The sequence below is a fragment of the Orycteropus afer genome, unplaced genomic scaffold (genome assembly GCF_000298275.1).
Source record: "Orycteropus afer afer isolate SDZICR_OR568_19922 unplaced genomic scaffold, OryAfe1.0 scaffold00075, whole genome shotgun sequence".
Lineage (NCBI taxonomy): Eukaryota > Metazoa > Chordata > Mammalia > Tubulidentata > Orycteropodidae > Orycteropus > Orycteropus afer.
Window position 1 is genome coordinate 1,226,579 of NW_006921662.1, and position 12,424 is coordinate 1,239,002.

At 35.0% G+C, this 12,424-nt stretch overlaps 1 protein-coding gene across 1 annotated transcript in view; it reads right to left on the minus strand.

Moving 5' to 3' along the window:
- Positions 1 to 700: 700 nt before the first annotated feature.
- Positions 701 to 12,424, minus strand: part of F13B (coagulation factor XIII B chain) — a 33,378-nt gene continuing 21,654 nt past the window's right edge. Inside the window, exons 8-12 of the mRNA XM_007941179.1 lie at positions 10,478 to 10,660; positions 5,964 to 6,164; positions 4,872 to 5,054; positions 2,387 to 2,603; positions 701 to 734 (exon numbers count right to left, since the gene is read on the minus strand). Coding sequence (XP_007939370.1) covers positions 701 to 734; positions 2,387 to 2,603; positions 4,872 to 5,054; positions 5,964 to 6,164; positions 10,478 to 10,660 — 818 coding nt within the window. The remainder of the gene's footprint in view (positions 735 to 2,386; positions 2,604 to 4,871; positions 5,055 to 5,963; positions 6,165 to 10,477; positions 10,661 to 12,424) is intronic.

A 12,424-nucleotide genomic window follows, 5' to 3' on the forward strand; every position in this document is an offset into this window, starting at 1 on the left:
AATCTACTTCTGTAGTGATATGGTCTTGGAAACCCAAAGAGGGGTCTCTACGAGTAATATTATATTTTTGTTTTAAAAGTAATTTACACTTAGAAAGGCTGAAGAACAGTCACCTCTGCATTTAATAGAATAAGTCCTCTAATATCATACACACTTTCTATGTCTAGTGTGTTGATTCTTTAATGTCAGCATAAATTAAAAGTAATAATAATAACAATAATAAAGCCACCAAACTCACTGCCGTCGAGTCAATTTGACTCATAGCAACCCCTCCTTGGGTTTCTGAGGCAGTATCTCTACGGAAGTATATTGCCCTATATTCCTTCCAAGGAATGACTGGGAAATCCTAATATTAATGAAGACTATAGAGACAAATGTGATATATTTGTAAATATGTTCAAAACAACAATATAGTGCAGTAAATGGACATTTGGAAATAAAAATATGTTGATCGTTATCTAACAAATAGAAGGCATGCAATAAAGGTTAGGTTACATCTCAAATCATCCAAAATATAAATGAAACATTTTTTGGCCTTTATTTACAAATGAAGAAAACGTCCAGCATAAACAATTTAGATTAAAATCTTCAAGCAAGTAAAAAAAACTGTAGGTTTTTAACTCAACATTTTTCTTCTAAAAATTGTATTCCTTAAAGGATTTTATGATGTGTTGAAATGTTATTCTTTCTGCCATTCATTTTACGTCCTCAAGTGTCCTTGGAAGGACAGAATCCTTTATTTAAAGAGAGAGAGAGAGATTTTAAAACAAAAATCATTTCTGGTCAAGTATTTATTAAAATTTCAGACACTCAACATTTCATTTAAGTAATTGTTTTAGCTAGGTAAAACATAAAAGAAAGTAGCCATATTTTTTCCTTTTTAAAAACTAGTACTACAGTGGCATGGATAGAGATAAATCATATCCCTGTTTACATATAAAATAAAAAAATCTCCACTATTTTTCATTTTACAATTGTCAATTTATTCCTTTTTTTCTTAGAAATGAGAAAGCCACGATATACTAAAACTTATTAAAATAACATATATTTTTCTACCCATATGTATCTTATGATATTTTTCCCCTAGAGTGTCAAAGTACTTAAAAAGTTGTTTTTATGTAGTTAATACAGTTCATTTTTACGATTATTAGAACTACCACATACAATTTGCTATTAATTATTTTTTTATTATTTGTAATTTAATAAAACAAAACCCAAGCTCACTGCCAGCAAGTCAGATCCAACTCATAGCAACCCCTCTAGGTTGCCGAGGCAGTATCACTATGGAAGTAGATCTTCCTTCCAAGGAGTGGCTGGTGGGTTTGAACCACCAGCCTTCTGGTTAGCAGTATAATTTCCATTTTATATAATATAGTCAAAAGGGTTAAAACTTTGATTATATAAAATAATATACAAAAGAATTTTAAAATTATTTTTCTAAGAAATGAACAGGAATATAGCCCATTCATCAAATTGTCATATGAGTAACATTTCAATTATTCCAAATTTGTATGCATAAGTATGATTATTAAAATAAATACCATAATTTATATCACTTATCAATATGTTCTTGTCTCAGAAGAAAGGTTTGTACGATTGTTCTCTCAACATCAACCAGTTATGCAAGAACTTATTTAGGGAAGATGGAAAAATGTCATTTTCTCTCATCTCAGAAGATATAGGTTAACTATTCCACATTTAGGAGCTCTGGTAGCATAGTGCCTAAGGCACTTGACTGCTAACCAGAAGGCTGGTGGTTCAAACCCACCTGCCACTCCTCAGAAGGAAGGTTGGGCAATCCTACTTCCGTAGTGATACTGCCTCGGAAACCCAAGGAGGGGTCGCTATGAGTCGGGGCCGACTTGACGGCATATAACAACAACAAACAACATTCCACATTTAAATATTCTTCACATATACAGTGATTTATGATTTACTTACCCAATTGCCAAAAAATCATAAATGTCATTTGGCAAATTGTTGTTGTTGTTGTTGTTGTTATGTGCCGTGGAGTCGGCCCCGACTCATAGCGACCCCTCCTTGGGTTTCCGAGGCAGTATCACTACGGAAGTAGGATTGCCCAACCTTCCTTCCGAGGAGTGGCTGGTGGGTTTGAACCGCCAGCCTTCTGGTTAGCAGTCAAGTGCTTTAGCCACTATGCTACCAGAGTTCTTTAAATTCAGACATCTTAAAAAGTTTAATAAATTAATTAAAAATTCCAGAAGTTTGTTTAAATTTTTGCTAAAATTAAGAAAATATGACTTTTTTGTCTTTCCAAAACCACAAAGTAGATGTGCTGTAGAACCTAATATTTCTGAAATTTATTATGTAATCAATCTCTTGACCCATAAAAAAAAAATAGTGGTAAATGAGAGCCTTTTCTTACCTTTCTCTCTGAACACACCTTGGATATTTTAACTGTCCTCTGTCACATTGCACTCTAAGTTCAGATCCCATAATAGATGGTGACACAGTTAGATAAGTGTCTGTTCTACAAAGAAACTCAATATACTCTCCATGGAGAATATATGGTCTGTTGTCAAAATTCCACTTCAGGAGTAAATTATTCTTTTCCATTGCAATGAAAGATAAAGTGCAAGGCTCTGAAAAGAAGAAAAATATGTTGATGTATCTTGGTTCTTACAAGAAGCACTGTGTTGCCTACTCTAGATGAGCTAAAAAACTCCCAAGTATGACAATAGCAAGGGAACTAGTTAGGATTAATATTGAAGTGGGATAATATGTTCAAGCTACCCAGAGAACATCCTTCTATTTATATCTGTGGTCCTAGATTTGGAAAAAGGTTATGTCCTACTGGCCATTTCATTTTATGCCATTAGGATTTTAAAATGTAGCGCACACACACTACAAAGTGTTTTCCAGAAGCACTGACAGTTAATAACAGTTGTTGAAATAATGATTTTTTCCCTTTTTCTTCTTTATTAGGGTCAGGTAAAATACTTGATAAACATGTTTATGGAAATAAAGAAATCAGCTGGATTATTACCATTTATCCAAACTCCTCATGGCTTGAGGCCATCACCAGTAGTTGGCAGTCCCTTCTTTTAAGCTTCCAGTTATTAAGAATTATTCATATTTGCTTAATTTTTAAAATCCTAAGCATAAAAGCATTAGTATGCCATTTATCTTATGTATTAAAACAAAACAAAAACTTACAATTAAGTATTAAGATAGGCAACAAATTTCTTTGATCTTTTCCATGATTAAAAATGTTGGTATTTAAAAAGCATCAACTTTTTCAGAATATGGGGTGGCTTATGTCCTTATTTGCCTCTTATATATCTTAGTACTAAGGAGTAGCTTCATGAGACAGTTAAGTAACATGGTGAAAAGTTACTAATAAAGTATATCAATCATACTTTTGTAATACATCAACAAACTTACTCATTCAACAGGTACTTGCCGCCTACGTACCATATGTTATACAGGAAGTATTGTAAACAACATAAAAAAGGGAATATTATTATTTAAAAGACTCTTTAGCATCTTTAAAGTCACCGCAAAGTAGTTTTGAAAATGAAGTAAATAATGTCATCATTCTGCAAAATGTGAAATTTTAATTAAGATAAGTAAAAAATTATTGATACATGGACCTTCTGCTTTCTAGTATGATAAAGTGCGTCTAGCAGATCAGTACTTCTACTGTGAACTAGAAATTCTGGAAGACAAACAAAAAGCAAATATTGCAAAGTATCAGAAAACTTCTAAGGCTGCCTGCACTTCAGGAGCTAAGAAGGTCCTGGACAAAGCTCCCTCTGTGTGCCATTTCCTCTTGGGGTGTTTACTGTTCCTTAAGATGACCTTAGAAACTGGTAAAGAATGGTCCAAAACAGGCACAGAGCCAGTAGAGCTTTTGGAAATTTTAAAGGGTTGATGATCAAAAACGAGGGTTTGGATCTACCAAAACATGCAGGACTTGAGAGGTCCAGAACACAAAGGACAGGAAGAGGTACAGAGAAATGACTGGTTGCTCTGCAGTGCCTTTTCCTCTGAGGCACTTGCCTATTCTCGACCTGTGCAGAGGAAAAGGACTAGGAGCCAAGCTGAAGGTGAATGAAAACTGTGTTGTACTTTTGGCAGTCTCCCAGTAATATCAGAGCCAGTCGAGAAGGAGTAGTCTTGGTTTAAGAGCAAACTCCCAATAGAGCACACTGGAGGGCTACACCTATTAGTATGGATAAATAAAGGTATAAAAGAAGCTTAATGTAAACTTAGTCTGTAATTGGATTGAGACCATCTGCCCCTAACTGGTCATACAAATGATTAAGCACTGACTACTAAACAAAAGTTGGCAATTCAAACACACCCAGGGGCACCTTGAAAATAAGGCCTGGTAAGATGCTGCCAAGAGGTCAGAGCCTTGAAAACCCTATGGAGTGAAGCTCCATGAGTCAGAGTTGACGCAATAGCAATTGAAAACAATAAACCTTAACACTAGCTTAACCAGAGCTTAATGTTGTCCCCATTGTAGATCAGAAGATGATGGTAGATGAGTATTCTCTGGAAGAAGATGATACCATCTCAAGCTAAAAGTTTCCATGATATCAATTTCAGTGAAAGACAAATGTTTACATGTTTACCCAAAACACTATGGCTTATTCATCTTGCAGCCCATTCCAAACCAGTACCTGAAGAATGGTTTGCCCTTCACAAACACATTTTAGAGGGAATTGGACTGCAGCAGTTATTTATGATTTAGTGGGCAGTATAGAAAATAGTAACTGAACAGAAACACTAATAAAATAATACAAAAACAGAAAATTAAGGGCTTTAATATTACATCAGTTTAAGGGAAGAAAGTGAAAATAAGACAAAGTTTTCTTTTATTAAATAGAGGCATATTTACATACCTAAACACAATGGTGGTGTGGTCCACATTCCATCTAAACAATAGGCATCTCTAGATCCTTGTAGGAAATGGTGATCAAAGCATCTGTATATTACTGAGGAACCATTTTCATAGGTTCCAGCTGCTGAACTAATAATGACACCATTTTTAATAAGTGGAGGAGATCCACACATTCCTTTAGATTCTGAAAAAATAATTTTTAAACTATACAATGAATTGCATTAATGAAGACCCAGGGCTTTTATACTTGCTACAGAAATAAAATTTTTTAGGTAAACAGCATTTTTTAGGCAGTTCTCAAATACCTATTGACAATTGCAAGCATTTCTGAAATAATGTCTTACTAGAAGACTGGCTGTTCTAACCCACCAGCCTCTCCTCGGAAAGGGGGTTGGGCAATCTATTTCCATAGTGATACCATCTTTCAGTCTCTATGAGTCAGATCTGACTGGATGGCGGTAAGTTTGGTCTGGCTTTGTTTATATAATGTATTTTTACAATATTATCATTAGAATCTCATGTGATATTTCAAAAAATTAATTACAGAGTGTTAATAATCATGAACTTTCTTTTTTGCTTTGTATCTAGTCAAAAGGGCAAGCATATGAGAAACTCCTTTAAGCAATACTTTATAGAGGTATTCACTTCCTTTCTTCTTTTAAAAAAAGTAATTGTCCCAATGCCCACAGAGCATGCAACCCTGCCTAGAGAGTAAAGGGTCTTCTCCACCTTTCCGCTCCAGTCTCTTGCACTCGGCATCAGCCCTTTTTTGAGATAATGTTCCCAAGGAATCACTGGGAAGATCTATGTTTTTCACGGCTATTCTTGGAGAAGGATCGATTCTTTGATAGTCTAGTAATATTTATAAAACCTCTTGATGCTTTCCATTCATAAAACTCTCTGTTAGAATTAAAAGGAGATGTAGCATACTCATGCTATTGGAGTGCATATGCTGACTGGATACTGATTGAAATGTTGTCCCCATTGTAGATCAGAAGATGATGGTAGTGAATTGCTTAGGGTCTTATGCTTTCAATTTAACTGGGAGGTAATGATCAAGTTAAGAACTTGTCAGAAAGCATTACTGTGTTACCTTTTTTAATGCATAAGGGATATTTCACTTCTCCTCTGTTACACTGCACAGATAACTCAGATAGAGGGGTGGATGGAGATAAATCATATCCTTGTTTACATATAAAATCTATTAAATCTCCATGTAAGCTCTTTCCTTCGTATTTCCACTTCATCTCTATGTTATTTCTGTTCATGTAATCCACATTTACAGTACATGGCTCTGAAAGACAAAATGTTCCTTTAAATTATTTACTGATTTGACAAATACGCAAGTCATATATAGGAAGTCTGGTGGTGCAGTGGGTCAAGCATTTGGATACTAACCAAAAGACCAGCAGTTCAATCCCATCAGCTGCTCAATGGGAGGAAGATGAGGCAATCTACTTCCGTAAATATTTACAGCTTTGGAAACCCTATGGGGGTTGCTATGAGTCAGAATCAACTCAATGGTAGTTGGTTTGGTTTGGGTGCAAGTCATATATTTTAAAAAGAAAAATTATGGCAGCCATAAAATTGATATTTTATAATAGTTGATATTTGTAATTATTAAAGCTCTTCAACACATGTACATAATAAAATGTATACTTTCTTACTATCAAATCAATTTATATATTATTTATCATCTATAAACCAAATCCTTTGCCAATGAGTCAATTCTAACTCATGGTGAGCGCATGTGTAACAGAGTAAAACTGCTGCATAGGGTTTTCTTGGCTGTAATATTGATAGATGCAGGTCATCGGGACTTTCTTCTGTAGTGCTGCTGGGTAAGGTCAAATAGCCAAGCTTTAGGTTAACAGCCAGCTGCCAAACATCTGCACCACCCACAGCCAGAGTATATCAAAAAGGAAAACTAGATAATTTGAAATTTTTAAAATATTTTTTAAGACCATCAACCAATTAGTTGACGAATAATCATGATTTACTTTCTAAAAAATCTTGAAATATAGAATTGTTGTTGGTGTTGTTATGTGCCGTCGAGTCAAACCCGACTCATAGCGACCCCTCCTTGGGTTTCTGAGGCAGTATCACTAAGGAAGTAGGATTGCCCAACCTTCCTTCCGAGGAGTGGCTGGTGGGTTTGAACCACCAGCCGTCTGGTTAGCAGGCAAGTGTCTTAGCCACTATACTACCAGAGCTCCCGAAATATAGAATATGTTTACCATATACGCTCTACCAGGCAGTGTTCCAGTCACTTGCAATACTATATTACACAAAACAAAGATCTCTGTCCCCGTAGAGCTTATCTTCTAATGGGAACAATACATGTAATAAGGAATAAATACAATAAATGTATGAATTTTATAATGTGCTAGAATTTGTGGCTACCTCTATGGTAGTGCTTAAGCAGAAGGAAGATGAGGCAAATCTACTTCCATAAAGATTTAACACCTTGGAAACAAAGAAAGGGTCGCTATGAATTGGAAACGACCGGATGGCAGTGGGTTCCATACTACAACAAATAATAAAATACATGGGGAAAAGAGAAGAGGAAGGGAGGAGCTAACAGAAGGGCTGGGAGGAGGGAGATTGCACTTTTAAGTAAGGTATTGGGGAATGCCTAAATCAGAAGTGACAATTTGCACAGATTTGAGGAAGGATAGGGAGTGAACTATGTTGTTTATAGTGGAAAATCATTCCACATAGAGGAAATAACCAGTGCAAAGGCCCTGAGATGACAGCATGCTTGTCTTGTTTGAGGATGGATAAAGAGACCAGAGTGACTGGAGAAGCAGGAGAGCAGAGAAGAAGGGCAGAGAGAGCTCAAGAATGTTCATAATATCTGGAATAATCATCCGCGGGTAGAAGACTTTACCTCAATCACAGTGTTGCGAACATTTGGAGTGATATTACTTTCAATTCTCAGGATAAATGAGATGTACAAAAACTCTCTCCTCTTGCCATAATGACAATAAATGATCTTCATTTGATATCTTCTTTGGTTTATTACTACCAAGTCTAAGCTTCTTGAAGTAATTTTTTCAGGTAGAGAATAATAGATTTCCTTAAACCCTTTATTCCTTATATGGTGACTTTATTACTAGTTTTTCCATGACTATTGCAACCCAATTTCCAGCCTCAGAGATGACTGTACTTTCATTCAATCCAATATTAACCACATCAACAGAAACAATATCAGAAATGCTTATGAGAATATGAACAATAGAAAAAATGATATATAGAGGAATAGCGCCTAAGGCACTTGACTGCTAACCAGAAAGCTTGCAGTTCAAACCCACCAGCCACTCCTCGGAAGGAAGGTTGAGCAATCTACTTCCATAGTGATACTGCCTCGGAAACCCAAGGAGGGGTCCCTATGAATCAGGGCTGACTCAAAGGCACGTAACAACAGAGAAGCAGATGTATCTGATTTTGAATGAGAACAGCTTCCTCAGAATGATTTAAAAGGAGAAACCACAAAAGAAAAGTTGAAAGAGCTCGAGGCTTCAAAACTAAAATTTCTGAATATTAAAAATGGCCTTAAGTAAAAGGAAAACAAATTTACAATAGATATGATTGTCATATAAGGGTAATACAATTTATATAGATATAGCTCTTATAATGAGCACAGAAAAATGATGAAACTGAACAGTTAATTCATGAAAAGAAAATCTTATAGCCATAGAAAAGTTTAAATGTCTCATTCATTAATAAATAAATAAATAAAGTTAAAAGATTTTGTCTGCTGGATTGATGAAAAACATAAAGATTTTTAAAAATGCAATGTTGCCAAAAATATTAAGAAAACTGCTTCATTTAGTTACTGATGATAGCAATATAAATCAGAATTAAATTTTTGAAAGACAATTTTGCAATAAAAAAAAAACTAAAGATTTTTTGTTCTAGAAATATCACTTTAGAAAATCTGAAAAATAATAAGAAAATAAACTTTAGACAAAATAAATATATTTAATTTTTCAACTAAAAAAATGAAATTTTAAAAAATATATACAAATACTTTTTAAAAAAAGCTGTTTAGAAAATGAATATGTTGGAAAAACTAAACAATCATCAGTAAAACAAAACAAAAAAACATACTCACTGCCATCGAGTCATTTCCAACCCATAGCAACACCCACTGGGTTTCCCAGGCTGTAAATTTTTACGGAAGTAAATTGCCCAGTCTTCCTTCCTCAGAGCAAGCAGCTGGTGGGTTTGAACCTCTGACCTTCTGGTTAGCAGTTAAGTCCCTTATCCACTACGCCACTTGGGCTCCTTCATCAGTAAAGTGACTAATCAAATTAATTAGCATATTAGCACTTTGGAATGCTATGCAGCTACCTAAAAGAAAATTGTGGAAGTATATTAAATAATGCTCACAAAGTATTTTTAAGTGAAAAAAGTATAAGTTACATAAACTCTGTATTTGTGTTGTATATGTTATTGTTGTTAGGTACCATCAAGTCAGTTCGGGCACATACCAATCCTGTGTACAACAAAATATTGCCTAGTGCTATGCCATCCTCACAACTGTTGCTATGTTGGAGCCCATTGCTGCAGTCACCGTGTCAATTCATCTTGTCTTCCTCTTTTTGCTGACCTTCTGCTTTACCAAGCATGATATACTTCTATAGGGACTGGTCCTTCCTGATAACATGTCCAAAGTACGTGAGATGAAATCTTGCCACCCTCACTCCTTAAGGGCATTCTTTGTTTATTCTTCTGGAAGTCCATGGTATATTCAATATTCTTTGCCAACACCATAATTCAAAGGCATCAATATATCTTTGCCCTTCCTTCTTCATTGTCCTGCTTTTACATGCATATAAGGCAATTGAAAACACCATGGCTTTGATCAGGTGCACCTTTTTCCTTGAAGTGAATTGTTTCTAATTATTTACTAATTTTTTGATAAATAATAATTTGCTTTTGCTATTTCAAAATGCTAATACTTTAAATTAAATAGTTATTTTAATGTATATGGTATTCATCATGTTATTGCCTATTTGTAAAATGACACAATATAGCATGTTCAATGATCTGTAACAATGAGGGCAGATTAAAGGCTTTTAAATAAACTCTGTTTGGAAAAGTTAAAAATTGAGGCAAATACATAGACTTAAGAAGAGAAGTGTGTATTGCTTTCTTGGTGTTTTTTCAATTTAAATATTTCAATAACTGCCTCGGTTCTCCACTTGAAATATGAAAATTTTTTGTATCATGCCTTCTTCCAAAATACATGCAGGGAAGCTTACAAACATATATTTGTATAATCAACAAGATACAATAAAAGTGATCATTTGGGTTAGGTGGTTATGGATTATTCTCCTCTTCAAATGGTATTCTGAGGATAAGAGAAGCAGAGACATTAAGCTAAGAGAAAGACAACACAAAAAGTAATGAGGCAAGAACTAATATAGTCCTAGATCCTAAAATGGTAGAGATTTTCTGCTTAAAGAATTGAGGGAAGAGAGAGGTGCCTGAAAAAAGAAACTATACAAATAATCATTTATATGCTCTAAAATATTATAAGAAAATCACATAAAATATAAATGTAATTGTAGAAGAAATTCAGAGTGTTCTCTGTCTTACCTAAGCAAACAGGTGGAGATGTCCATTTTCCTTGTTGACAATGAGACATCTTTGATCCTCTCAGTAAATAATATTCGTTGCACCTGTATTCCACTGAGGATCCTGTTGGGTAGCTTTCCAATAATCCATCAACAACAGCCCCATTTATTAGATCAGGTGGAGGCTTACAGTTTTCATTGTGTTCTAAAAAAAGAGTTTATTTTAAAATTAATATGAACTCATAACTACACAATGACATAATATAGTTACCCATAGTGCAAAAAGCAAACAAACAAAGAAACCACTGTTTAATCTGACCTTTGGTGATACCATGTGCTATAGACTAGAACAGTGCTCCATGGAGTTTCAAGGCTGGGATCTTCAGAGGTAGATCACCAGGACTTTCTTCCAAGGTGCCTCTGGGTGGGTTTGAACCACTAACCTTTCAGTTAGTAGTAGAATGCTTAACCATTTGACTCCTCAGTACTTGAACTATAACATTTAGAACAATTAACCCTTAAATTCATCAGAAACAAGAGAAATATTATACAGCACAAATGTCTTAAAAATTTACTAAGCAAGAGCGAACAGCAAATGTTTTACCTAAGAATAACTTACTGCTGTCAAGTCTGATCCGACTCACAGTGACCCCTCCTTGGGTTTTCCGGCAGTATCACTACGGAAGTAGATTGCCCAATCTTCCTTCCGAGGAGTAGCTGGTAGGTTTGCACTGCCAGCCTTCTGGTTAGCAGCCAAATGCCTTAGGCACTATGCCACCAGAGCTCCTAAGAATAAGTATGCATTTTTACCCATTCTTGATGTGACACAACTATGATATAGACATTCTTAAAATGTGTGGAAAGGAAACACTGTTCAACCGAACAACTGCAGTCAATTCTAAAACAGTCCTATAGCATTATCTACTTTTATTTTAACTTCTCATTCCTGTCCTGGAGGAAGTTTATCGATCAATTCATGAGTGAAATTTCCATCTTTTTCTCTCTTTAGAGTATCTCTTTTACTCTGTTAACTTTATTTCTTTAGAAACTGTAATATCATTTGCTTTATGCAATAAATATCCTAGGTAAATGTGTTTGTGAATATCTTTCCCAATATGATGTAGAAAAGAAAATGATGACAAGAAGAGTAGCATCCAAGAGTGATATTATGGCCTCGTGGTGTCCTTCAGTGAAATGAAAGACAAAGGGCATGTCTTAGAAGAGTAGCAGGCTAAAGTGATACCAGCAAAACTGACTCAAAATCAGGTATAGGCTAGAGTACATTAACTCTGTGGAGTGTATCTAGAGAGTATATCTAATGTCCTAGATGATAGAGTATATCTATCTAGGACATTCCTATGGCCTATTGGCCAATCCAACATACCCTTATATTCATTAAGGATAAAGCACTCATCACATCTGTGCTGTCATTTAAAGCTCATTGACTGATCTTTGAGTCTAACAGATTACATGACAGTGTCCATCATTAACACACATTCAAAAATGTTTAGTTTCTCATTTCTTTAAAAAAAAAAACAAGTTGCTGTCAAGTTGACTCTGACTCATGTGACCACATGTGTATCAGATTAGAACTATGCTCCATCAGGTTTTTAATGATTGATTTTTCAGATTAATTTTTCAGGTCTTTTTTCTAAGGTGACACTGAGTAGACTCAAACCTCCAATTTTTTGGTTGACTAAACTGTACATATATCTCTATAAAAAAAAAAGTAGCAGAGTAGATGCAGTACTAATTTGTTTCTAGGTTTTCTAAGTAGTTTCCTCTTGTTACGACTAGGTGACTTAAATAAACAAAATGGAAAATGTTTACATAATAGCTTTAGCTATTGATGTTAAATGTAGCATCCATCACGGAGGCGGGGCAAGATGGCGGACTAGGCAGAAGGATTGCACAGACCCTCTTCAACAAAGAAAAGGGAAACCAATTAACACAGACACAGAAGATAATC